The sequence below is a fragment of the Phlebotomus papatasi genome, chromosome 3, assembly GCF_024763615.1.
Source record: "Phlebotomus papatasi isolate M1 chromosome 3, Ppap_2.1, whole genome shotgun sequence".
Lineage (NCBI taxonomy): Eukaryota > Metazoa > Arthropoda > Insecta > Diptera > Psychodidae > Phlebotomus > Phlebotomus papatasi.
This window is the reverse complement of record NC_077224.1, coordinates 66,358,424-66,384,715: the sequence shown is the minus strand read 5'-3', so window position 1 is coordinate 66,384,715 and position 26,292 is coordinate 66,358,424. Positions and strand designations below refer to the sequence as shown.

The 26,292-nt window shown below is 33.7% G+C and overlaps 1 protein-coding gene across 2 annotated transcripts in view; it reads right to left on the bottom strand.

Annotated features, from left to right (window-relative positions):
* The window catches only part of LOC129807640 (transmembrane protein 132E), a 172,612-nt gene that overhangs the window by 33,589 nt on the left and 112,731 nt on the right, over positions 1-26,292 (bottom strand). Inside the window, exons 5-10 of one of the 2 annotated variants that reach the window (XM_055857049.1) lie at positions 25,989-26,149; positions 22,376-22,549; positions 21,926-22,154; positions 21,712-21,855; positions 4,657-4,859; positions 21-581 (exon numbers count right to left, since the gene is read on the bottom strand). In XM_055857049.1, the coding sequence (XP_055713024.1) occupies positions 21-581; positions 4,657-4,859; positions 21,712-21,855; positions 21,926-22,154; positions 22,376-22,549; positions 25,989-26,149 (1,472 nt within the window). The remainder of the gene's footprint in view (positions 1-20; positions 582-4,656; positions 4,860-21,711; positions 21,856-21,925; positions 22,155-22,375; positions 22,550-25,988; positions 26,150-26,292) is intronic. The other variant, XM_055857050.1, reaches the window with a different exon arrangement.

Sequence of the window (26,292 nt, the reverse complement as noted above, 5' to 3'; positions counted from 1 at the left end):
ACAATATAATAGAGACTTACCTGAGCGGTGTTCGAGCACCGTCTGAGAACTCCAAATCAATATCCAGCAATCCTTCCTGATATTGAGCCGTGAGACGCCGTGTGACAGACGTCTCTGCAATGTACCCATTGTCAATTGTGCTGTCTGGAGCAATTGTAAGTTGTAGACCCGAGACAACCCTCACAATCAACCGACTCAGCGTCACCTTGTCACTTCCCACGCGAATCTCTTTGGCACCAATCACGCGTCCCGTGATTGGCGACAACACTTGCACATCAGTTCTACCCATGGCTCTTCCCTGTAGTGTCCTACCCCTAAGGGTAGCAATTTTGGGATCAGCCACACGTAGCAAAGGTTGAACCAGATCAGTCACTCTTAGTCCCGTTCGTCTGGATATGAGGTAGCTCACCCGACCAGAATCTTGATCCACAGCCAGGAAACGAGCATAGACCTCCACAGGACTCTGTTGATATCGAGCCCGACATGTAGCCTTCTCGCTATTTACACCATTGACAAAATCCTCCCCGTGATGATTCCAGCCATAAGCACGCTTCTTCCGTCGCATTTTGCCGCCACTGCTGCTGTGAACAAGACATTTTCTTCCACTACATTCCTTGGCAATTTTTCAGATTTAATGATAGTGCAAGGAAGGTAAAGCAATTGACTAAGACCGGTGTACGTCAATCATATTACAGAATTTTAGTACACATAATAAAAAGGAAAGAATAGCGTTTTCTATACTGAGAAATAAAATTAGCAATGCAGTATACTAAGTTCCATAAAAAATTAAACCGAGTGCACATTAAAATTCAGAATGTTATAAAATTTATTTATTACTGATTTGATTGACAGTTGAACTTTAAGAATAAGGACTCCTTTTGAACTAATTAATTTCGGCGGCCTAAACGATATTAAAACCATTAAATAACTCTTCAATAAAATTTCACGACTACTAAAAGGTAATGGAGTAACGGCGTTATCACACTTGCACATTAAAATTTTAATGTGATTCACATTAATTGTCGCTTGTTATGTTATTTGTGTCTTTGAGTCCCTTAATATTTGGGGTTTTTCTATTTATTGATAAAGAAGTGGACTTGACTTGCAAAAGTAAGTTTAAATTTACCTAAAGCATAAATATTTTTCACATTAAAAAATTAAAGAGAAAATCGCATTAATTTTTCGCATTAATCCTATAAATCAATTTATATCAAATTTTGCGGGCCAAGTCTACCTTTTTATCAACAAATAGATCAAATTTTGAATATAAAATGATTCAAACACACAAATTACACATTTGGATTCTCACCAGTGACAATTAATGTGAATCATATTAAAATTTTAATGTGCAAATGTGATAACAAAGTAAGTGTACCAAATTTCGTCATAATTGCATGCAAACGCCATGTAATATTTTTAATACAAATTGAATTTTCTTGTTTATTATTTTTCAGGAGTGTTTCTTGGAGCCTTTCAGATGGTTTATCATCTTTGTTTTCTCTAAAATAATTCTTAATACATTTTAAAATGGATAAAAATATAAACATAGCTTTGGGTAATATTTCGACCAAATTGATTCTCATAGTTCCTTGCTTTTACGGAATTCTTACAAAATGTTTTCACATCATATCGTTCGTCAAAGCAATATTTTTTGTTTCTTTGCAATATTATAATCTCTAGAGTATGCAAAAACTAAAAATTCGTGGAAATTTGAGGAACAAAAGATGTGGCCGAAATTGTAAGCTGGACGAAATTTAATACAGTTCTCCTATCCCTTACCATTGTCCTCTTATACTATTGTACTATATAAAAACAAACAAATTTAGGATATCCACGATAAACCTCTACGACTTTTGATCTCCGCGACTTCGAGAAGGTGATCAAAGTAATTTTCAAGATTTTCATATTACTTTCAGCTGTTACGGGGAAGACGACTCCCCTTTTGCAAAACTTTTTTGAACAGTCTTTCTTCACAAATTTAACGTGACATAGGAACAATGATTCTCTGGTTTTATGATTTCTAAAACCTTACGGATTAACCTTATCTTAACAGCTTAAAAATTTGTATCCCTTCTTCTATTTAACATTACAACAAATTCAATTTAGTTCAATCCAATTTTAAGTATGAAAGTCATTAAATGAATAAATTTTCCTGATCTACAAGGTGTGTTCATAAGATGTGTACATAAGTCTCAGCTTTAATAGAATCGATAATTTAGCCAAACTCCTAAGAACAGCCTCCTCACCACTTTAGCTTTGTCCTTACTGAGGAAGCTTTGCCAAAACACGCCGAAGGGACATCGTCCATTCTATAATCACTTTGGAATAACACCTCAAGGGCTTGGAAATTCTTGATCTATTTCAATAGTAACTTCCCTGACAATGGACCTTTATCGTATAAATTCAAAGTCGTTTCGCTAATATTGGTTTTATCCTGCATTAGAGACGTTGTGATTGAAAAAAATCACTGATTCACAATTAATCATTATTTGGACATTGAATAATAATAATAGTTTACGAAAACATTTACGAATCTGAACGATATGAACCTATGCGATTTTCTTGATAATTTTTCGATCTTGTCCGGAGCTTTAGGGCCCAATATCGATTTTCTTCTATACAAAGTAAAAAAACTTTCAGCTACTTTACAATGATTTTCATTGTAAATTTTACATAAACATATAATCGTGTATACTGATACACATTTGTGTAATTTGTACACATTTTGCCTGAAAACTGTGCAATTTGTACACATTTTGCCTGAAGACTGTGTAAGTTTATACAAAATAATGTAAGATAATGTACACAACTGTGTAATCATTCGCAGTTGGTTACACAGTTTATCATTACATAAAATTTAATTTACACGTAAAAAAGCAAACCAACGATTATCCTTGTAATCTTTTTTACTGCGTATTTACGAATTTAAGCTGTTCAGTAGCACGTCACTTCAATAAATTTCAATGAGCTACTGCTACATAAAAAAGTCAGTCGCATAAAAATAGGCCACGCCTACTATTGTACTTTTATTAAAAATATTAAAAAGTACTAAAAAATATTGCAATTCAAATTTTAAATTTTATTAAACTTAATTAAATTGAATATTAAATAAATAAAATAACAAAGTTTCCGAGTGAGAGAAAAAATTGTGTGACCACGCCCAATTATACGAAATGTCGCCTCACAGAATCCCATTTTGTTATCTCCTATCCTCTAAGACTAATTGTAAATCAAATAAATTATAGAATCATTTCTGCAAAATTTATTGAATTTGCTTCCTTTAAAGTCTTAATTGAGGCGTAGTCTATTTTTCAGTAATCAGTAAATAATTGAATTGTTTTTTCTTTCACTTAAGCAATGGCGAAATTAGGTTACTCGGCCACAACTATGACATGTTTTATAAATTTTAATAATATTTCTTAAATATTTAATTAACCAAATATTAATTTAAAAAAAAATAGTATGCGATATTCAGTATCTATAGAAAATGTTCAAAAATAATCTTTAATAGCGTAGTAGTGCAATTCCAATAAAAAATTAAAAATGGAAAAACATTAAGATAGCATGTTTCTTAATACATGACTGCTGTCATGTGCTTCTGCGTTAGACCGACTTCAGGCCTAAGGTTTAGCCCGGCGGTTCCCGATATAGTCTTGAAATTCAAAATAGCAACCAATTTTACTGTTTTTTTTTTTAATTTAATTGATTACTTGCCCATGGTGTCCAATCTTAAGTGATAATTTTCCAAAATATCTTGATTATAAGAAGAAATTAGAGAAGTTAAGCCATATGGCTAAGCCTTAGGTCTGAAACCCATATAATTAGGTCTGAAGCCCGTATTATTGGCTTTTATTTGCTTGGTTTCTTTCACGACTGTTTGGTAGTTTTGAAACACGATGAAAACTGGGGAAAACAGTTTTAACAGGAATTGACACAAAGAAAATTCGATTATGGTGCAATTTCAATAAAAAATGAACATATTGTTTGAGTACTCGACTGTTTTTAAGAGTTTCTGCATTACCGAGTTTGTGTAGGTTCCTGTCACGACTGTTTGGTGGTTTTAGAATATTGGGAGGACTGAGGAAAACTGTCGAGACAGGAACAAATTCAAAGAAAAGTCGATAATGCAGAAGATCTTGAGAACACTAAAATGCTAAAAACAACATGTTCATTTTTTCATTGGAATAGCATCATTATGCAGAAGTACATTAGAGCAGTCATGTACCAAAGACATATTCAGAAGAAAGATTTCCCCCTTTTATTTTTCATTGAAATAACACCATAATTCATCCATTCCTGATAGTCGTTTTACTTTTAAGTTATTGTCTACAAGATGGAAAACTTTGAGCATTTTAACAATTTTCTTCTGGAAAATTGATAACAAAATTCAATATCTACAAAAGCATTGGCAGTAGAAGAATAAAACTAGTCAACTACTACTATCATAAAAATTGACACTGCAATTTTCCGTCAATAACGTTTCAATTTTCTATAAAATCTATTGTTTGCGGGAAAATCTTGGCGCTTGCATTATGATGCTCTTGCATTGTATCTACAAAAGTGTCTCAAAGCAAAAGCATCATCATCGTGAGTTGAACGAATGTACAAACAGTGACACTTTGCTTGCCTCGCACGTTCCTCAATTGCACCACTCACCTGCTATAATCCTCGGGCACCTTCCACCCCTTTATTTGGGACAAGCGAAAGTCTGCAACGAGTACTTCGAGCGGAAATTCCGGCATCCACACGGTGAAGCGTGCACGACCAATATATGTTCCGTATTTCACAATGATTGATGCATTTGATGAACCCCGAGCCTCAGACCCATCCACGTACACTGAACTACACGATGAGGATACCTGTAGATGTAACAAAAAAATAATAAAAGGTTAGACTTTGTTGGTGGAATTAAGAGAAAACGAATCAATTGAATTCTCCATGTCCAAAGAAAGCATACACACGTAAATATACCATTCCCAGATGCAATTTACCATCCTGGCCCTTCAACATAAATTAAATCTCCAACGGTAACTCTAACTTCTGTTTTCTGTGAAATTCTGCGTTACTTCTCTGCAAATTTATTTCTACCACTTTTGACTTGCAGAGAATTCCGAACTTTGTAGGTAAAAAAAATGCAATTTCATTGAGGATTTGCATACATAAAAACGTTTCACTTTGCTACCAAGCGATAAAATAACGCAATAAATTCTTTTTGCATATGGGGAATAGAGAAATAACTGAATCAGTTTTCCCATTAATTATTGAAAATTTTATTCACACCGAAAAATGCATAATTTGTTCGGAAAACACTTTGGAAGCATTTTTGCCAGAGTCGATATCGCAATGGCAGCTTTCTCACGATTTATTAGCATTCAATTGATTTATTTAAAATTCCCAATCAAAATGTTTATTTTTGTTTTACTAATGCTGAGGAAAATGTTTTATATTTTGGAAATCTGATTGCAATTTATAATGATTTTGATATTAAGGTTTAATGTATTTTTTCTTATAAAATTATTCTTCATTATCCTTTCTTTTGAGTTTAACTTTAATATAATGGTACCAAAGAAGTCTGATAAATTTCAAGCTCAAGTGGCCAGGTAGCTTTGAATTTGACATTGTCCTAAAGATTGCACATTCATTGTCCAAACTCCATATAGGGAGCCGGAGAAACTTATTATAATGATCAGTCTATTTTTCAAAGATGATCAGTCTGATGATCAGTTTTTTGACATTTTTTGAAAATCACATAACGTTAGAGAAATAACTTAAAACTGTTTATCTGTGTGTTCGTCGTACTATCATGAGTGTTAGAGACCAAACGATTAGAGATAGTAACTTGAGGTCTTCAGGAGAACTCCAAAAAACCACTTAATATAATTTGGTATAACTTTTACCGGTAGCCGCTAAAATCCCGAACGCAAAAATCCACGAAAGGCCAAAATTCTGAATGTTCAAAATCGTGAAAGGGATGAAATTATATGGAGGAAAATGTATAGAATAATTTCCCAAGACACAGAAGATTTCCCTTTGCCTCCAGAAAGCGCGGGTGCAATCGTGGGAGTAGCTATGACACTTTTAAGAATTTGGGATTTTGGCTTTCGGGATTTTGGCTTTCGGGATTTTGGCTTTCGGGATTTTGGCTTTCGGGATTTTGGCTTTCGGAATTTTGGCTTTCGGAATTTTGGCTTTCGGGATTTTGGCTTTCGGGATTTTGACCGGCACCCGGGAGATGGGGAGTCAATGCACGAAGTTGCAATTTTCACCCAATATATATTATATAATATATATTTTTTAGTTCGAAAGCTTTTAAACTCAGAAAAGAGCGGTCGGACGGACGGGGATGTTTGTGATGAAGAAGCGGCCGAACACATTCTTTCAAAGTTTGAGGCCTAGTGGAGGACATGAGACTTTGTTAGGATTATATAAGGTGAGATTGTTAAGAATCTCACCTTATACAGCATTTCTCCAAAGAAGATTAAGAAGTAACTCTGGGGCCGTACCCTACCCTAAAGCCAAATTCATTTTTAATGTGTTTATTCAATTTTTTTTTAGCAAAATACTAATGCGTGCCTCAATATCGACCATGGCATTTGCAAAAGCAAGAAAGCTCGTGTAGGTATTTAAATATGGGGGCGACTGGTGACTCCCACATGAATCTCTAATTCACACACGATTCGTGGATATTATGTGAAAATATTTTGCATAGCACTTCAGCAAATTTTGAAATTTAACATTCACTGAGAAGTATGATCCAGTAAAACATGGATCTATCTCTAACTGCTTGTGCACGTCAAAGTTTCTAATCCTGATGAATTTATTGAGTGATAGTGCTGAGAGAAGTGAGTCATATCATTTGAGTCGCTTTCACATGACACGTCTCTTGGCAGTGCGAAACCCTCTTCATATGAGTACATTTCATAAATATGTTTCTTGGTAGCTTGGTGATAATAAATTATTTCCGGCATCAGATTTTAATCTTTTCTGCTGTCACAGGATGAAGGAGAAAGGTGAGCAGAAAAAAAAGTTACCAACAGAAGAGCAACTGCAATAGAAGTTATATGGGGAGATGCAGGAAAAAAATATATATATAACTCTGAATCAGAAATACTAAATAACACAATTTCTTCCTTCTCTCGAACACAAGTGTATTCTGTAGGATGAAACGATGGTTTGGGGTAGTTTTACTGTACTTTTCGTGTCTATAGGTGTGAAATAGGATACCAAGTAAGTTCACTATGGAGAATCAGATTCCCCCCTGAAGTGAAATAGAGACGAGATAGTGCACAAAGTGTGAGAAAATGAACAAATTTTCAAAAGTGCTTTCATGAATCTCACCGTGGTTTATTTTATGTATATCTCGTATGTATTACTTCCTTTGAACAGAATTTCTATCAACTTCCAAGACTCAATGTTTTCCTTTATATCGCTTTTTCGAGATTATAGGAAATAATTAGAATTCTTTTGATTATTGGATTTGAATACACTGAGAACGAGTTGAGATAGAAGAACTTGGTACCGGAGAAAGCAATACGTAAATTGGCCATCTATTTTCCTGAGCCTTGAGATAACCAATTTTCTACTCCTAAGGACCCAGAACACGGAGAACTATGCTCCAGTTTTCTCAATAGAATCAAGGCGATTTCCTTATCCACACTCATACATACTCTTTACGGTTCCGTCCTAAACAGGGGGAATAATTGGCAACATTCAGATAATAACTGTTGTAATTTTAATAGAAGAATCGACTTGTATACATCTGCATGATGAGAGGTCATATTCACATAAATCCATGAGGCTTTCTGTCTATGATCCTATTAATTCCTATTAGTATTTTGGATCGTAAATCTATGGCCGTACAGGAGTCGGAGCAGTCGGGTATAGAAGATATACTTGAGAAAACGATGGAAAAATGTAGCGGACAGTGTCTTTAAACAATCGACAATAACTTTTCTACGTAAGTATCTTCTATCTGTTACATCTTCTTGATGCCACGGTTAGAATCCACAAAGACTCAGGCTGATCCTAGAGGTTACTTTGTAAAATTTGGTAGTATAGATTTATCCCAAACTTTCATACACTAAAGGCTTAGGGTCATCAATTAGAGGTCCTTTACGTACATTTCGTTTACGTAATCCTTTACTGCAGAATTTTAAAGGCTAACTATTCTCAATGGGTCCCGGAAAGATCAAAATCCTGAAAGCCAAAATCCCGAACGCCAAAATCCAGAATCGGCCAAAATCCCGAAAGCCAAAATTCCAAAAGCCAAAATCCCGAATTCTTAAAAGTGTCATAGCTACTTTCGCGATTGCATCCGCGCTTTCTAGAGGCAAAGGGAAATCTTCTGTGTCTTGGGCAATTATTCTAAACATTTTCCTCCATATAATTTAATCCCTTTCAGGATTTTGAACATTCGGGATTTTGGCTTTCGGGATTTTGGCTGCAACTGATTTTCAATAATCAGTCTAGATCTATTTGACGTATTTGGCCTCTTATCATGGTAACGCTAATAAACGGGATTAGTGTTACAAGTGCTGCTGGTTATGACTTCCACTAGAATAATCTACAGGAAATTTCCAAATCTCCAAATATTCAGTAAGTCGGATGACTATCGAGAGTATGCATTTTCAAATGGTTCGGAAGGTTGAGGATGACCTAGCCTAAAATGTATTTAAGGGTAAACTCTATCCTGCGATAAGGCGAAGCTGAACTAGTCTTATACAGAAAAACGGTATAGACCAGCACGCCAGCAAACTAGAGGTGGCAAACTTCAGATCAGTGAAGTGAAACGAACTAATTTAATTTAATGAAGCCAAACCAGACTTATATAACGATTCTGGGTCATAAAGAAACCGACTCGGTCATGCTTCCAAATGCCTGACAAGAGAAAGACCAGAATGCTATGAAATCTGAAACCGGAGAGGAAAAGGTGGATAGGCCATCCTAGAATTATATGAAAAGACGTTGTAAATGATGTCATTAAAGAACTGGAAGTGCTACGATGACTGCGCATTGTTGAAACTGAAGAGGTATGGTGGTGAAGACCTTATCCCTTCTTAAAGGGATATTATGCCACCCAAAAATGTAAGTCAATAGGGTTAGCCCTCTGAGTAGGAGGTGAAGGGTGTGCATTGTGCATCTTTATCGCCATATACATAGTGAGCTTGCGTTCCAATGGGCATAAGGCTATGGGCAGAGAGCAATCATGACTTCCTTTTAACGCCCTTGCATAATAATCAGTTGTTCTTCAGCTGTGAGTACAAACGCACCCTTAACAAGAGAATCCTTTCTGGGCCACCACCACCGGTCGTGCTACGGTGCCCGAATTTCCAAGACCTTGCTTATTTTAACCTCACAAAAAAAAAATTATCCCGAGAAAAGTTGTTTTAAGTGTAATTTAGAATTAGGGATCTTTTACTCTGCCGTATAATGGTGCTATTCCAATGTAAAAATGAGCATGTTTTTTTTAGCACATTACTGTTCTCAAGTACTAAAACGACCATGACTGTTCTCACATATTATTTCAATTAATGTCAGATGGCATTGTGATTGGGTGAAAGCTTACTCGGCAAGAATATTCGAATTCGGATTTCGGTTGGGAAATCGGAAAGATTAATTTAATGTTTTCACTTTCATAGAATTTTGTACATTTTCGTTATCATGATTGACAAGATGTAAGGTTCTTCTCTCTACGCAAAAATTTCATATTTTCCCCAGTTCTCGTCGTGTTTCAAAATCACCAAATAGCCATTACAGGAACAGACACAAAAGATAAAAAATTCAACCGAAATCCGAATTCGAATATTCCCTCCGAGCAAGCTTTCACCCGATCACAATGCCATCTGACATTCAGTCAGTGTGAAGTAACCTGTTATGACAGCTTAATGGCGTGACGCAGTTGGATGGCCGGAAGTTGACAACTGTAGCCTCAACTGCGGATTTTCCCAGGTTTTTCCATGAGTTTTCCCGTGAGTTTTCGGTGGTGAAAAGTCGGCGAGCACCATTAATATTCTCTATCTCTACTCGTTATTTTCCTTGAAATGACGTATGGGAACAGACATGGTCTCTTTTAGTACTTGAGAACAGTAATGTGCTAAAAAACATGGTCGCACTTTTTCATTGGAATAGCACCATAAGTTCTTACGTTGGTTAAAATCTTACGTTAAGATTTTAACCAATAAAAAAAGAATTCTTTATAAAAGACTAAATTAAATTGTTTTATCAGAAATGACTCACTTATTTTTAAGTAAATAAGCAAAAGAACTATGAATTCTTATTTTTAATTGTTGGGCTTAGAACAACAATGACACATATCCTATGGCTAAAGCGTAGAATATGTGCTATTTTCTCTCTGACCTCCATAGTTTAGTTATTTGGCTTAGATACGCCGCTGCATCTAAATAAAAATCAAATTAAATATGTCAAAATTCTGTGAGAGCTTGCATTATATTACAATTTATCAGCGTTTTTAACACGACATAGACAAATGCTTAGAAAATTCTAAATATCTGAGGAAAAGCATATCCTAACAACATTTTTTACTTAAGTTGATAAAATATATTATCTTCACATGAAATAGGACTTATTTTATCCTGATGTTTAAGTAAAACATATAAATATGCATATCTTTTATTTAAAAAAATATGATTTTTTTAATTCAGAATGATTTTTGTCCCTAATATCGAATGAGCGATATTCTTTCTCACCATTTTTGTCCGTTTTAATTTTCGCTTCAGAAATTTTCGAGAGACCAGAGAGAAATTCTAGGCGATTGAGGGACATTTTTAGCAAATCTTCGTTGTTTCTGACAGGGGTCGTACCACCCAATCCAACCTTACCAATTCCTCAGGCATTCATTTGTCAAGTTATCAGAATAGGTGAACTTTCGCATTAAAGCTCTCATGAAGAATTGGAGGGAGGCCCCGTGTTGTAAAAGCTCCCCTGAACTTTGGTATGTATTAGTCATGTGGGACAGAAAGGAAGGAGAAAATCAATAGAAACATTTCATGAAAAATAAGCAAATAAACTAAATCGATGACCCAAAAATATACAAAAAAAAATACAATATAGAGCTTTCTTTCCTCTTCATCACTCTAAGGTTGGTCATTTTCTTCCCTTCATTCTTTTCTCGTGCTTTATTTGTAAAATGAAAGTGATAGAAATGATTGTAATGAACAAGGGAGAAATAGACGAGGTGAACCATTATATAAGTTAAGCTGAAGAACAAGAAGCACATAATGCTTAGAACTGGGAAATCACACACAAATGTAATCAGAAAATATTGAGTATATTTTCCTTTCTTTTTTTTCCCTACCATGTCCTCTTTGGGGTTTAGTGAAATGACAAAGAGATTTCTCTTACACCACTCTACCCATCACAATACTCACACTATATACAATTCCTTTTTCTTTTTAGGTCCTTTCATGTTTTATGGTAAAAGGAGGGTTGGGTGGACTGGGAAGTGAAATGCGCCTTTTCCAATAAATCGATTGCCAAAAGAAGTCAAACTAATGATTTGGAAACATAATACGATACCAATTGAGAAGTGACAGAGGGAATTTTGCACAAACATAAGAAAATCGAGGGGTTAAGACCACACAATTTTAAACACTTTAATTGCATTCTTTTTTGGCTTTTTATTAATGAATGAGAAAAAGATGCCTAAATTCAGTGAAGTGATATGAGCAAACTTATTAATAGAATTTTGCAAACTAATAATACAAAATACAAAAGTATTAATTTCGGCTATTTCGGCAAAAGTTAAATATAGAATGAACATCCTGATACTCAGTCCCTTCTGTTATTTTAGAAAATCTTCAAAAAGGTATGTATTTCCTTTATAACTCAGCTGAACATATTAGAATAAATTTAGACTACAAGATTGTAACATTGTAACTGAGCCATAATCCTTTTCATCCATATATTCTAGGTCTTTTTCTCGGACGCTCTTATTTTACCTTCATTCACATTCTGGTAAAAATTCGAAATTTTATAATATTGCATAAATTGATAAGTCTTATTCGAAATTTTATAATATTGCTTAAATTGATAAGTCTTATCAATTTAAGCAATATTATATAATTTCGAATTTTTACCAGAATGTGAATGAAGGTAAAATAAGAGCGTCCGAGAAAAAGACCTAGAATATATGGATGAAAAGGATTATGGCTCAGTTACAATGTTACAATCTTGTAGTCTAAATTTATTCTAATATTCCTATTCAAATTGTAAGTTTTTAATTAAATATTTTGAATTCTGGATGTAATTGAAAGTTTTCATTTAAAGACTAACGACTTCTCAAATATTTTTTTCTTTGTTGATACAAATATTTATGTTCCTTATGCTATCCAGAATGAGATTCCTAATTAAAAATGTTGAAAAATGCATCATTTTTTATACAAAATAGCAAAAAATGTAAAGAAGTAAGAATGGTATATTTCGGGACAGACAAAAGTCGCTATTATGCAAATAAATTTTACCGAGCCTGATTATTTACCTTTAAGGAGAAGTTCTAAACTTCACTCTTTCATAAAAAATTTGATTTAAATTTCACTTTTAAAGTGACTTAAATCGAAAAAAACTAAGCACTGTTTGTGCTAACATCTGAAAATTGACCACAATGAAAGTTTTGTAAAAAGTGAAATGTGATACTCACAATTCACGCGTAGGGGAAAGTGACCATGCTTGATACGATCCAAGCTTGATAATAACTATTTTTTTCTTGTGTTAATCAATAGTTGTGACTCTTAGCAATATATTTTAATAGCTGGTCCTAAGTCTCACACTTCCTGAAAAAATTAAGAACCTAGCTCTTTTTTCCTAGTTACAGGAAGCAAAAATCAAAAATAGGTCCAAAACTGTAATATCAATACATGATATTTCATAAGTTTTCTCTTAATTAATGTCACTGTTCAGGAAAAATACTATCATAGGCACATAGAGGGTTCATCAGTATTAATATTTATGTAAAAATATTTTTACTTGGGGACACTGTTTTTGTGGGAGGTGACAAATTCATAAATTCTACCTGTGTCCAGTCCATCCTATATTTTAAGAAGGGTCCATGAATGATAATTTAAAAGTGGTAACTCTATCATTAGATGTGATTCTTTCATAATTACACCTATTGTAATCCTCCAATTTTATCAACAATTGACATAGCATTCAACCCTGTTGCCTGAATTTTAAGGTTGCAAAGTGACATTTTCTTGGACTCAAAGTGAAAAAATGGTTTTCGCTAGTGCCCTAATCTCATAAAAACATGGCTTAGAAAAAATTATATAAAAGTGATTTTGAAACTAATAACCAGTGGTACAAACGATTTAAGCAGATAGATTAGAGTTTCGTCTAAATATTGATGTGCAATTTTTTGTATCCGGTGAAATTTTTATAGTGAAAATGGGCCTCCGAATTGTCGAATCAATTATTATACAGGAAGGCCCCGGACCCAACTTGTATAAAAATCGCCACTAAATTTCCATTTTCTTCTTGAGGAAAATCAAAGATTTTTCAGGAACTATTTGAGGTGGGATTATGAACCTAATAAGTGAGACATTTTTTTTATCATAGTGGAAGAATCGCTTCGGTTTGTGTGGTAATCAGAAAATAATCACAAACCTTGGACATCATTTTACAGTATAAAGCATGGTCACTTTCCCCTATTTCACGCTTTAAAATAAATAAAATTTTATGAAATTTTATGTTTTTCTGATACGTAAAAAGCTTAATATTTCATGTAGAACTTTAAAATAATTAGAAAACAAATATTTATAGGATTTTTGATGTGTCCCAAAATACCCATATTATATCCCGAAAAGCACCTTGTCCAGAAATACCACACGTTACCCTATATAATATTTTATGCATTTTTTTATATTTCAAATGTATTTCTTAAAAAACAACTATAACAAGTTATAGAAGGTTTATCATGGTTAATATTTACCGTGAAAATCGTTCACTCGATTGGGGCTATTTTTGTGAGTGAAGGAAAATTCACAAAGATTACCACCTTAACAGCTCAGGAAAATTTATTTTAACCCTTTAAGGACGAAAGGGACACCGGTGTCACAAAAATGAAAACTTATGTTTAGGACTACTTGGAGGACAAAATAAATCTCTATAATCAAAAGAAATTGTTTTTGTTTTTGGGACACCGGTGTCCCACTCGCCCTTAAAGGGTTAAATCGCATGATTACGAACCTAATAAATTAGAGATTTTTTTTACATAGCTGTGTATTCGATTTGGTGTATGTGGCATTCAGTGAAAAATCTGTAATAAAATTATTTCTTTCTATTAGTCCCATCATTTCCTGTGAGTGGTTAATACAGTACGGTGATAGAGTCCGGGACAGTAAGGACCACGATATATTGAAGTGGTCTGAAGAAAGGTGTAACTTATCGATAGATCGATCTAAAATTCAGATCAAGTTACAAAATCAAATTCTGAAAATTAGAACGGGGGCTGTGATTCTATTCCAATGAAAAATGAACATGTTTTTTTTAGCATTTCACATTTCTCAAGTGCTTCTGCAATGTTATTTTAACTTTTTTGGATTTCTCTCAGTGTACAAAAAAATTGTCATATGACATTGTCATACTGCTGCAGAATTCCCCAACAGGTTCCTCTGCAGAATTTTGTCCCAGAATATTGATGTTAATTTCATATTAAGAAGAATTTTAGACAAATTCCTTTGGCTTATTGTAATATCGACAAATGATAAAATTTTAAACTTGTAATCATACAATTACAATCCCCTTGGATTTATTTCAGATTGGCCATCAATAAGCTTTAAATAATTGGGCTTGTAGTGCAGATTGGTGAATGAAACCAATAGAATTATCGCCATGAAAATAGTTTGAAACCCACATCTCCAATAATACTATTACTCCCCCTTTGAATTCTTTTCTTTATTTCATGCTGAACATTATCAGTGCTTGGCTTGAGCAGCGCAAGGGACAAAAAAAGAAAGGAGAGAAATACAATTTGAAAAGTTTCAAGAAAACTTTTGCTTTAATTCCATTCCACTTTTCGTAACACTTCTTGTTGGCGAAACACAGGGAACATTTTTGATGGGGGATGGTGTGGCAAAAAGGAGCGAAGGAGGGTATTTGGCAGTGGAAGAGGAAGCCTCAGAGCGAGTTTGAAAATTTTGCATGGTGAATACAAGTTTAATATTGTATGCTTTCTTTTTGTTTTTTCGCCTTATGGTGCACAAAATATCAATGGATACACTCTTCAGAGAGATGTACAGACCAAGTGATGAGTCGGAGGTGTATGGAAAGTTAAGTCTTTTTCATTCACCACTGAAAGAGCTTTTTCCTTCTAAAAATTTCATACCAAAAAATCTCCTCCTTCAGCATTTCCTCCGTTAACTCCTTATCCAAACCTTTTGGTAACTTTTGACTCACTTCGCACTTAATTGAATAAAAGATGAGTGAAGAGCGAAATTCTCGACAAATGCAAACTTATTAATTTCCTTGTTGAATTTCACATTATACCCTTCCCCTGCGTCTAGGAAGGAGTGACCAAATGCTAACCCTTTGGCACACTCTTTTAGCTGTATAAACGTAGATGGGACTCCTTCTGGAAAGATAAACTAGATAAAAGACCACTTTTCCGCAACTTCTCAACCTTTCCACATTTTAGAAGTGGGATTCACAAGTAAATTGGTTAGTTGGACGAAAAAAAGGAAAGGAATTTCGCATTCTCAATCTTTCTGGGTAAATAAAGTTAATAGCACACAATGGACTCAATGCAATTTTCTTTGCTTTTGATGGAGCTAACAGTAGTATCCACGAGATAAATTTCATCCATTTATGGTTTGAGGATTTAAATTGCAACCCACATAAATTCACCCCAGAGAACATCAACTCAAAATGAAGCAATATATGTAAGGGGATTGAAGAGTAAAACAAACTCCTGCATCCGTTACCGAAATTTTCTGTCGAATGCAAGAGGGATTTTCACACCAATGGGAAATTAATCTGAGTTCCCGTGTATCCATGCGAAAAAAAGTATTTTAAATAGAAAAAAAATGTTTTCAATAAATATGCATGTTTTTGCACTGCAAAACGGGAGCCAGACTTTTTTTTGCCTCAACTGAGAATTTTCATCATTTCCATGGTTTCACTTTGCTTTATTCAAATTATCGTTTTTATACCATCGAGGAATATATATCACATAAATTGAAAAACCACTTTATATACACATTTTATTAAGGTAAAAATATAATTATTTTTAAGTGATTTTACACATCATTCATTTAGAGTTCACTTTTATGTAATGGAAGAAATTGCAGGAGTGATTGCCAAGGGTTATTTCATCGTTAAGTGCATTGCTGGCATAAATACACAAAAAAATTAAAATTTTTGACCATTTCAGTGAGAAGAAAATATTAAATATATGTACAAATTCTCTCTGAACGTTTTTCTTAGTTCCCCTCATTTGTTTAATTTTTTTGTATATGATTTCAGCATTGTTCAGATTTATATAAAATTTGATAAAAAAGGCAGTACTCTGATTTTTTAAAGGTTAAAGATGTTAAAGTTAAACTACCAATAGGGTAAGGGCTCATAATTTTTTGACAGTCTGCTTATAAGCATCGATGATCCAAGTTTGAAGTGCGATATTTTCAATACTAATTGACTTTTTTGTTACTCTCTTTTCAGAAGAGTTGTGTAGAAACTTGGCAAGGGTTTACTGTCTTTGTTTTTACTAAAATTAGTCTTAATACGTTTAAAAATGAATTGATATGTATAGGTGAATTTGACTCGAATTTTGGACAACTTGGTTATTAATTTGGACAACTTGGCTGTAAATTTAGACAGCTAATCCGACTCAACAGGATGCTTATTGTTCTTCATTTGAACCAATCTTACCAAGTCCTCTTCCTGTTCATTTAAGAGAACCGTAAAATGTCACAAGAAGCCCGGAAACTTTCCATATCATTCATTAAAGTGAGTTGACTTCGATACTCCAAGTACGTGCGGATTCGCTCATTCCCTGACCTTTCCGGGAGCCTTTCAAGGGATTTCTCGCTACATCTCTTTCGTAGAGATGATGCTCCTTTGTTTCTCTAGGCATTTGTCCAACCTAGTCATCACAAAAGCTAAAACTTCACGAAATTTCGTGAGAAAAACACCTGTCCAAAATAAGAACCATCACCTCACTGGTAAATGTCTTAAAACATTTTCCATTTTTCACACGAAAAATCTAATTCACAAGGCAAATCTCACTTCAGGTCAAATGTACAAATCACCACTAACGTGAATCAACACAATATTCAATGAATATTCAATAATATCACTCAAAAAAAGCGAAGAAATATTGTTAGTATTTCACCACAGCTAAATAAGACTGAAGTAAACACGAAGTTCTGTCATATTTCTTGTTAGCAATTGCTCACACTGAATTTTCAACAAAGCAATTTTAACTCAAATCATATTCAAAATTTAACGTATTTAGTGTTAAAATCTTCCAAAAAGAACAAATATTTAGATAGAATTCATTATTCATCAAATATTGGAATAAAAATCCATCATTTTAATCAATTTATTTTTAGTGTCCAATTTTATCCTCAAAGTGTCCAAAATAAGAAACTGGTCAAAAATATGAGTCCTTACCCTACATGTTGCTATTGTTTTTGTTATTTCAGTTCAGAGAGTTTACGGTTAGGCTAAAGCATTTATTTGTGAGTTCATAGCCGGTGATTGGACAATTCGAACAAGGGTTTCGAAATTCAGAGAAAAGACATGTGTACTTCACATTTTGTCCGCGTGGTGACTCAAGTATTTTTGTTCTTCAATTTCGAAATATTTCGATTTTCTCTATAAGTTTAGACTTGTATTTTTTGTTCAAATAGGCAAAACTATGGGGATTGTAATTCACTAAATCCCGGCATTATGCACTTTGAGATTATGCACCTGACGGAATTATGCACATACAATTATGCCAGTTTGCCTACCATTGGGAGTCAATTTATGCAATTTGTGAAATCATTTTTAAAATACACCTGAATGTATACTATGTTACGACGAAATTTGAAAACACTGTGCTTCTTTTTCAGAATAAAACTTGAATTTCTTTTATGAAGGTGATAATTTTAAATATTCTAACCATTTATTGAAGAACTCTGGCCAAAAAGTACTGTTTGTTGATGAATTTATTTTAAACAGCCTAATATTTCTGCTCTGACTACTTTTACTCCGTGCGAAATTCGTTCTACGGCCGATTTATTCAAAAGAAAGCCCCTGGAAATATGCAAATTTTCTCGATACGTAATGCCATTTCGAGCGTTTGTTTTTTCAGTCCCGAAAATGTTCCCTGAGTTTAGCAGAAATTTCGAAATTATCTTTGAACTTTTCGGATATTATGTTCGAAGATATTCCGGTGATCGCCAGAGAGAATGGAGTCAGTTCAAGATCAAAAACACTTTCTTTTTATTCTTCTTCAGAGCGTTATGTTTTAGAGATTTCCTAGGTGGATATTCGTTCATATACAAAAATACCGTTATATAATTCATAATAACGGATTTTCAAAGCCAAAGGTTAAAAAATCTCTAGACCTAGAGAGTGCATTTATCTACTAAATATGATCTTGGGGATATTGAAAAGATATTGGAATGTCTGACAAGTCTAAACCGGTGTTAATCAATTCTGAACGGGTAATGAGCTGATTCATAACCAATAAGTAACTTTTATCAAAAAATTAATTTCATTAATAAGCCATTTTGAACGATCGTTTGGATAATTTATAAATCGGTTTAAATCTGTAAACAGTAAATATTCCGAAAGTACTTTTGAGGTATAGCATCTAAGCCACGAGTTCGAGCATTTCGCAAAGCCTGAGGCGCTTTGCCACTCCTTTTTTGTAATGTAATTAGAACAAGTCAATTAATCACAAGTCATACACTTTTATATGAGATTCCACTGATGAGAATAATAAATTAAGAGTAAATTGACAAATTTTTGCTTCAATATACCTCATTAAATATTTGATTGTATTAAAATATAGTAAGAGTACCTCGATTATTTTCCAATTAAACATTAAAACATTCACGAATTTTTCATATTTTGCCTCTGTATATAGTAAAATAAGTTCGAGGATACTGAAAGGTACTTTAAAATTTTCACATTGACAGAATTTTCCCAATTTATTGGTAATGTGTTAAAAAGGTGTGATATTTCGGTCTTTTGTCCCTCATTTATCCCTTTACAGAATGTCCTAAAAATCATATTTTACGCTTTAATTTTCTGCTTTTTCATCCACTTCGTCGTCTTAGTTGTACACCCTTTTGGGTAAGGAAGGCGTTAAATTTTCAAGGAAGTACCCAAACCATCTCCTTCCCCTAAGTTACATAGCTGAAAATTTGCCAAGGAGGAGGAGAAAATAGCTTTTAGTCTCTCAGCATTCTCTTGCCAGCAACCAACACATTCTAATGCACATCCGAGAGTTTTGTACAAAAGGATACCCAATTGGTTTATGAAGCCAATTTGATGATCAATTTCCTTATTTTCACGTCATAATTAAATTCCATTCTATTAATGGAATTGTCTTTTAGGGGAGAATTTGATGGAGAGATAAAACAAGAAGTAGATGGTATTTACACATTTGCGCGCGAAAATTGTCAAATATTTGCCCACTCGAAGCGATTTTCCATCAAAATTGAAAAATCGATATTAAACGAGAAATTTGATGGATTTTATTTATCAAGAAAAAAGTTTAGAGAAAGTGACTTTGAACTGATGATACCATGAATGAATAATTAGCTGTGAATGATATGAGCTAAAAGTTTCTGAGATGAAAAATGATGAAAAAATTATATAAAACTTTTACACGGAGAATCAAATATTGATAAGAAAGTTTTGAAAATGCCTTTTATGGTGTGGGAATGTGGAGAAAACTTCGTGCAATACTCGAACTCGTGAGTTAAATACTGTTACTTAAAAGTTTATTCAGAATGTAGACCTACAATAGTACCTCAAGACAGTATCGCGCACCGTTTGGTTTCTAATATTTAAAAGAAAAATCCACCAATTTTTCTTGAGGAAATTTTTACAAGAAAGTAATGTTGTGAATACTTCTTTTAATGGTTAACACCAAAAATATGAAGTAATATTATTTTTGTGATATTTACATATCGATGCTTAATTTTATGGTATCTGCATTGCAGTTAAACTACTAACGAAAAGTAAAGGCGTAATAAATTTTTATTTCAATAAATTTGTTTCTCTTGAGAAATTCTGTGCCAAAATTGTGCTATATGAATCAATAATTGTTTTATATCAATATACAACAATTGATGAATCAAGCGACGATATGCAAATACCGCAAAATCTCGCGAATAAACATAACTCTCTCTTTTTGAGATTAATCATTAAAAGATATATTCACAGCAATCATTTTCTTATAAAAAATTTTTCAAGAAAAAGTGATGGAAACTTTTCCTCAATATAATAAAGTGAGAATGTTTCATGAGAAAAAGAAAAGCTTTTGAGTCGAAAAGAGCTTTTATATTTATTTTACAAAAAAAAACGAGCACCTTACAAAAGTTTTATATATGCGAATGAATATTAAAAATAAAAAATTGTATGATGTTGTATGTGTTAGCAAAATGAATTTGTTGTACATGATGAAGTTTTCACAATAGAAACCATATGATACCAAAAATTAATCAAATCATTAGCATCAAAAATTTAATTTTGGCATGAGGTATAATATGTCCGAAAATCAGGGAGCTTTGAACTATCTAATAATAACTATAAAACTTTAAATTAAATACAAATTTTTAACCAAGTTTTAATGATAGTAAAACACAATTTTATTGGAATAAATTCGTCCCGCTTCTCTGACTTATCTCCACAAAAAAAAATTAATAAAATTAAATTTGGAGTGCATTCTGGATAAAAATAATACATAAAATTTTTAATACAAGTGATTTAATTATAAAATTCGTTGTGATTTTTTTCAGGATCACATCAATTAAATCGTAATATCGTGATGCTATTATTCAGTCAACTAATTCTGATCTACCACAAATTAATATGAAAATATTTTAGAATATTTATTATTGGACAAACTCACAGTAATTTTCCTGCACTCTTAAATTTTTTGAACTATTTTTAATACAAAATAAAGCAATAAATTAAATAAATTCTAAACTAACTGAGAAAAAGAATATATTTATGTGTTAAATATTACATCAAAGTTAAAGTTCTGAAAATTTGCTCAAAATTCCATAATCTAATCCTAAATTTGAAACCAGTTTAAAACCGGTTAACCGGTTTCAGAGCCACCCAAAACTGGTTAACCGTCTTTCCTAAAAACCCGGTTATTTGGAATCCCTAATCTAAAGTGATTCCGAATCTTGAGCGCTAAGATAGTAGAGTGCGAATATCCTACCACTTAATCCAATGAACGACCTATCATTAGTGCATAGCGCAATTGAAATTGAGTGTTTTTCTGAATCTGAATTATAGAGTTTATCTCTGTTCATCTCTTTATGAGATCATTCCACAGCAAAATAATCTTCAAATAAGTCAAAAGTCGTAACGGGAAGAGTTTTCCTCATTGAAATTTCCACCCTTATAGCCCAACTTCTTGCAATGTTCGTCAACAGTGTGCCAGGATCTAAATGTTATTCACAGTTGAGAGAATATTTGACAATGGAAGATAGTGAAGTTGAAAAGTCAGTTAGAAAATTTATTCCTTACCTTGATAACACTCTCATCTTCTGCGTGACATGAACTTTGCAATGTGACGTCAGCAACTTTTCCCGCTTGTGACACAATAAAAACTTTCATTGCCTGCGAAACTTGCCTCCCGGTTAAAACAGCTGTGTTCATTACTTCCCAATTCTATATATAGGCAAAAGAAGAGATTATCGCATCACATATTCAGAAAATTCACAAGAGGGCTTTTCATTACCTTGGAAATGGGTAAAACTGCTTGAATGTCGTCCTTTTGAATTTCCAATTTTGCCACCAACTTTCGACGCAACTCCTCTCCTGGGACACTCCCAAGGTTCTCCATGGAGGAGTCCCTCAATTTAGGACCATCGTGTACATAACTCACTGACCACACGATCCTTCCGCCATCCCAGTGCTCCTTTGTGTCATTGGCAACCTCGAGAAGCCATGAGAATACCTCGACAATTCTGGTTAATGGCGGGAAAAGGAGAAGAACAAATTAACCCCTTGACTGCTTCACCATAAGTCAATTAACCACTATGTAAATTTTGCCAAAAGAAACTTTACTATCCGCCTCAAGAGACAGGTATGGAAAGTTAAGCAAAGTACAGTCAGGTGCTCTGGGGGGGAGTCAAGTGGGATTTAAACAAAGGTAAACAGATGGGAATAATGAGGGGTGTGTAATTACTTGTTTAAATTGGTGCTATCGCCATTCTTTCCATTACTGTCTGGATCCTGGTCCTTCCGGAATGCTGTCACACGTGCCACTGTATGCTTTGGATTCTCCTTCTCCAGCGATATATTCCATTCATCTGACGATGCCGTTGCGCCAAGGATTCGCATTCCCGCCTTCACTCGAGCTCTGCCATGAAGAAGATATTTAATTGAAATTCCCACGGACAATTGGAGGTAGATCTCCCAATGGGAGATTTAATTGGATAAAGTTCATTTGAAAGTATTCATGAGAATTTCAACAATTTTTCAAATGAAACCACTGCAAAAAATCTATTATTTTTCCAGAGGATCTCAATTGTAACTAAGACAGGTTTGAGGAGGAAAATGTGAAATGATCAAGGGGGAGATATTTGGGTGAAAATGTGTACACCACTTCCAGGCACTTCCACGATTTGTATGGAAGAGGCCTTCGCACTTTTAAAGCTTTGTAACACTCTCGAAAATGTTGTAATACTTCCAGCACTCCTTGCATTTCATGCACTTCTCATACTTAGAAATCAGTAATTTATTTAATCTGATGAACAATCTAATTAGGAAGACTTTTAAAAATCTCAAGAAATTAATTTTTACACATATTTTTAAATTTTTTTATATATTGATTTTCTAGCGCCAGATGAAGGGGTATCAACATATTTTGAATTTTCGTAAGAGACTATTATTATTATTATTAATCGTATCGGGATATATCTGTTACAAATTAATCATGTTGTCGTATATCCCGTGTTGGAAAAATCTACTGATCGTAGATCGCCCACGAACGCCTTCCTCGTAGTATGGATGCTTCTTCCATGTTCCCGGAGTTGTTGAGCAGAGGCGGTGCATTTTTATTACGTTATATCACAGTGAAAATGTCTTTTTCCGAACATTCAGATATTTGCACCGGGCGGGACTCGAACTCACAACACTGTGAGTCAAGCCGGGGATCGATCCGCCCAAAAGCCAACGGTCTTGCCTATTGCGCCACCGAGATCCCCCTAAGAGACTAGTGAAGCTACTTTTGGAAAAGAGACTCTCTAAAAAAAAAATGTAATTTCGTTGTAATTTATTGAAACTGTGCTGAAAAGTCTGCAAGAGTCTAAAAGTACGAGTGCAAAAACTAATTCAGCACTTCACAAGTATCTTCACTTTTTATTTAGCTTGATTCTCACTCTGGTTTCAAAATACTTTAGAATTAATAGGAACGGTTTTTGATGATTTACAAATCATTTTTTTAAACAAGCTTGGTTATTTTTTCTGGATCTTTTTCATTATTGTTATATTAGATCAATTTCTCATCACCTGTCGACAATTGATCCAGAAAAAGTTCTTCATCGCAACATTACGAAAGTATACTACGGATCGGAATGTTAAGAGACATGCTCTATATTTAGCTGAAAATATCAGACCCAAAATACTATTTGGTAGTTTTTCATATGCCAGTTGATACATTAGTGATCCATTTAACTATTTCCGTGTATTTACACTTTTGCTATTTACGGAAATTACTAATATATCGGTTTAAATTTAAATGCAAGGATGCATTGTGTTCCACGGATTGGAAGAGCGTGAGCCATGGATCACCAGACGTTTTTGATAGGGATTCTTTGAAGAGGATAACAAAAATATCCAATAATGGCCGTAAAGATGACCTGAGCGCGCTTGAGCGCAATTTTCCACGAACACAAGTGTGCCGATCCGAGGAAAAAATGGAACAAAACGTACTTAATACAACACGTACTTGAAACAAGACATCAACCGACTTTTTTGAAGAATACTTTTGGCATTGAAGAGATGTAATACACTAAAACCTTTCCAGTATATGCATAAAGGTGAACAAAAAATGGTGGAGATGACCTATGAGACATCCCTTAACGACATTCGCGAAAAAGCCCCACGAATTTATGCAATCATCTTTATACATACATATTTACGATAAATTAGAAAAAAATATATCAAATTTATTCAAGGTCAACTGCAATAGATATGTCATTATTTGCGAGCCATTACATGAATTTGAAATTTCTGTAAAAATTAAGGAAAATTATTATTTAACTGAGTTTTAAAATACAACACAATTAAGCTATAATAAACTTGAATGTATTTGCTCGTGTAATGGCGTTTTGCAGTTTGATGAACAGAAGGTGATTTACCTAATTTAAGTGGTACAAAATTTTTTTTTTTCGAATAAAAAAATTGATAGGTCTTATCTTAACTTGTTTTCTGTCTGAAAAAAATAATTTTAAACCACCTAAATGACGTAAAACACCTTCTATTCATCAAACTGCAATAAGCTTCTTTTTGATAATTTTTTTATTTCAGTATTCTGAAGACCACCTTAGTCACTTGGAATTCTGTTTTAGGGGCAGAATCAATAGGACATGATGAGACTAAGCAGTCAGCATTGTTTAACATCAAATTTAGGTAGAAAACTTGTTTTTTTGGACTGTAACACAGAAAATTGAACACTTTTGCCTCTAACAAAAGAAGATTTTTAACCCTGGGAGTGTTTTAAAATGCGTATATGTCGGCTATATGGACAAATTCGGATGAAAGGTGATATGATCTTGTCATTTTTATGGAAATTTTTTGGTTGTCAACTTCCATCCCTTTCAAGACCTTAATTAATCCCTTATTTTTGTTCATTAAACATTTTTCTTACATAATTTCAGCAAAATTCATGAAAAACTTTATAAAAATGATTCTAATTAACTTAATAAAGTTATTAATTAAATTACTAAAAGATATTTACCTTCACTAATTGAAAATAAATACCCTGGAGCCAAATTTATGGAGTGGAGCTATAATTATTGCCACCCGAAAATCGCCATTTTGATAAAGGTTCTATCACAGTACTCACAGTTCTAACGGTTTAAAATTCAAATGTCAATTTTTCATATAGGTTTGAAAATACCTTCAAATGATTTTTTTATTTTTTTCTAAAATTTTTTTTTCAAGGTTTTTCCAATATGAAAAAGTGGAGCTATGATTATTGCCAGCAGTGTATCTCCCCCTTGGAAATGATAAATCCAGACAATTTTATGAGAGCTGTGGTTCATAGAATGCGATTTGATCACTAAAATTATCTTGATTTGAAATTACCCTTCTAGTTTCGTTTATTTTCTAAAAATTTAATTAAAATCGAAAGCAACATTTTGGCTTTTTACGAATAATTCTGCCGTTACTGAAAGATATTTCCACTATTGCGATAAATATTTTTATTTTTCATGAATTATAGAGGTAGAGTTTTCTAAATTTAAAACCTATCATACGATATTAGATTTTACTTCGGGCTTTTAACTGTTATTATTAACAGAATCAATATTTAAAAACTCGTTTCTTGAGATTCCTTATCGGAAAAATTTGGATTTGAATGGTATCAAGTCTTTCTTGGAAAGAGGTGCTCAAGAAGGGGCTAAACAAGACGCTAAATCAGGCACTAAATATCCCAAAGAAAAAATACCGATCTCAACGCTAAAACGAAAAAGAGTCGAAATGAAAGGATTACTGATGAAATATACCGAATCCCTTTTCAAATATTCATCGACAGAATAGAAATCCCGTAATCTCTTCATCAGCCACTTTCTCACCTCACGATAAATACGGCAACATTTTGGTCGGGCTGAGACTGCAGGAAGACAGGCACGTGGATCTTTGACATGGGATAGAGTGGCTGATGGGGCACCAGCATTGTCAGTGTTTCATCTGCCCTGAGCTCTTTGTATGCTGCCTGAGCTGGAACCAGTGGAACCTGCAGAATAGAAGTATGGGAAATGCAATTACAGACGACTCTCTTGCAAATTTAATCCAACTTGCTTAATTGCCACACCCTGCCATTACTCTCCTCCCCCATCATATGGTCGTTGGTAAAAGCTCAAAAAGCTTCCTGGCATT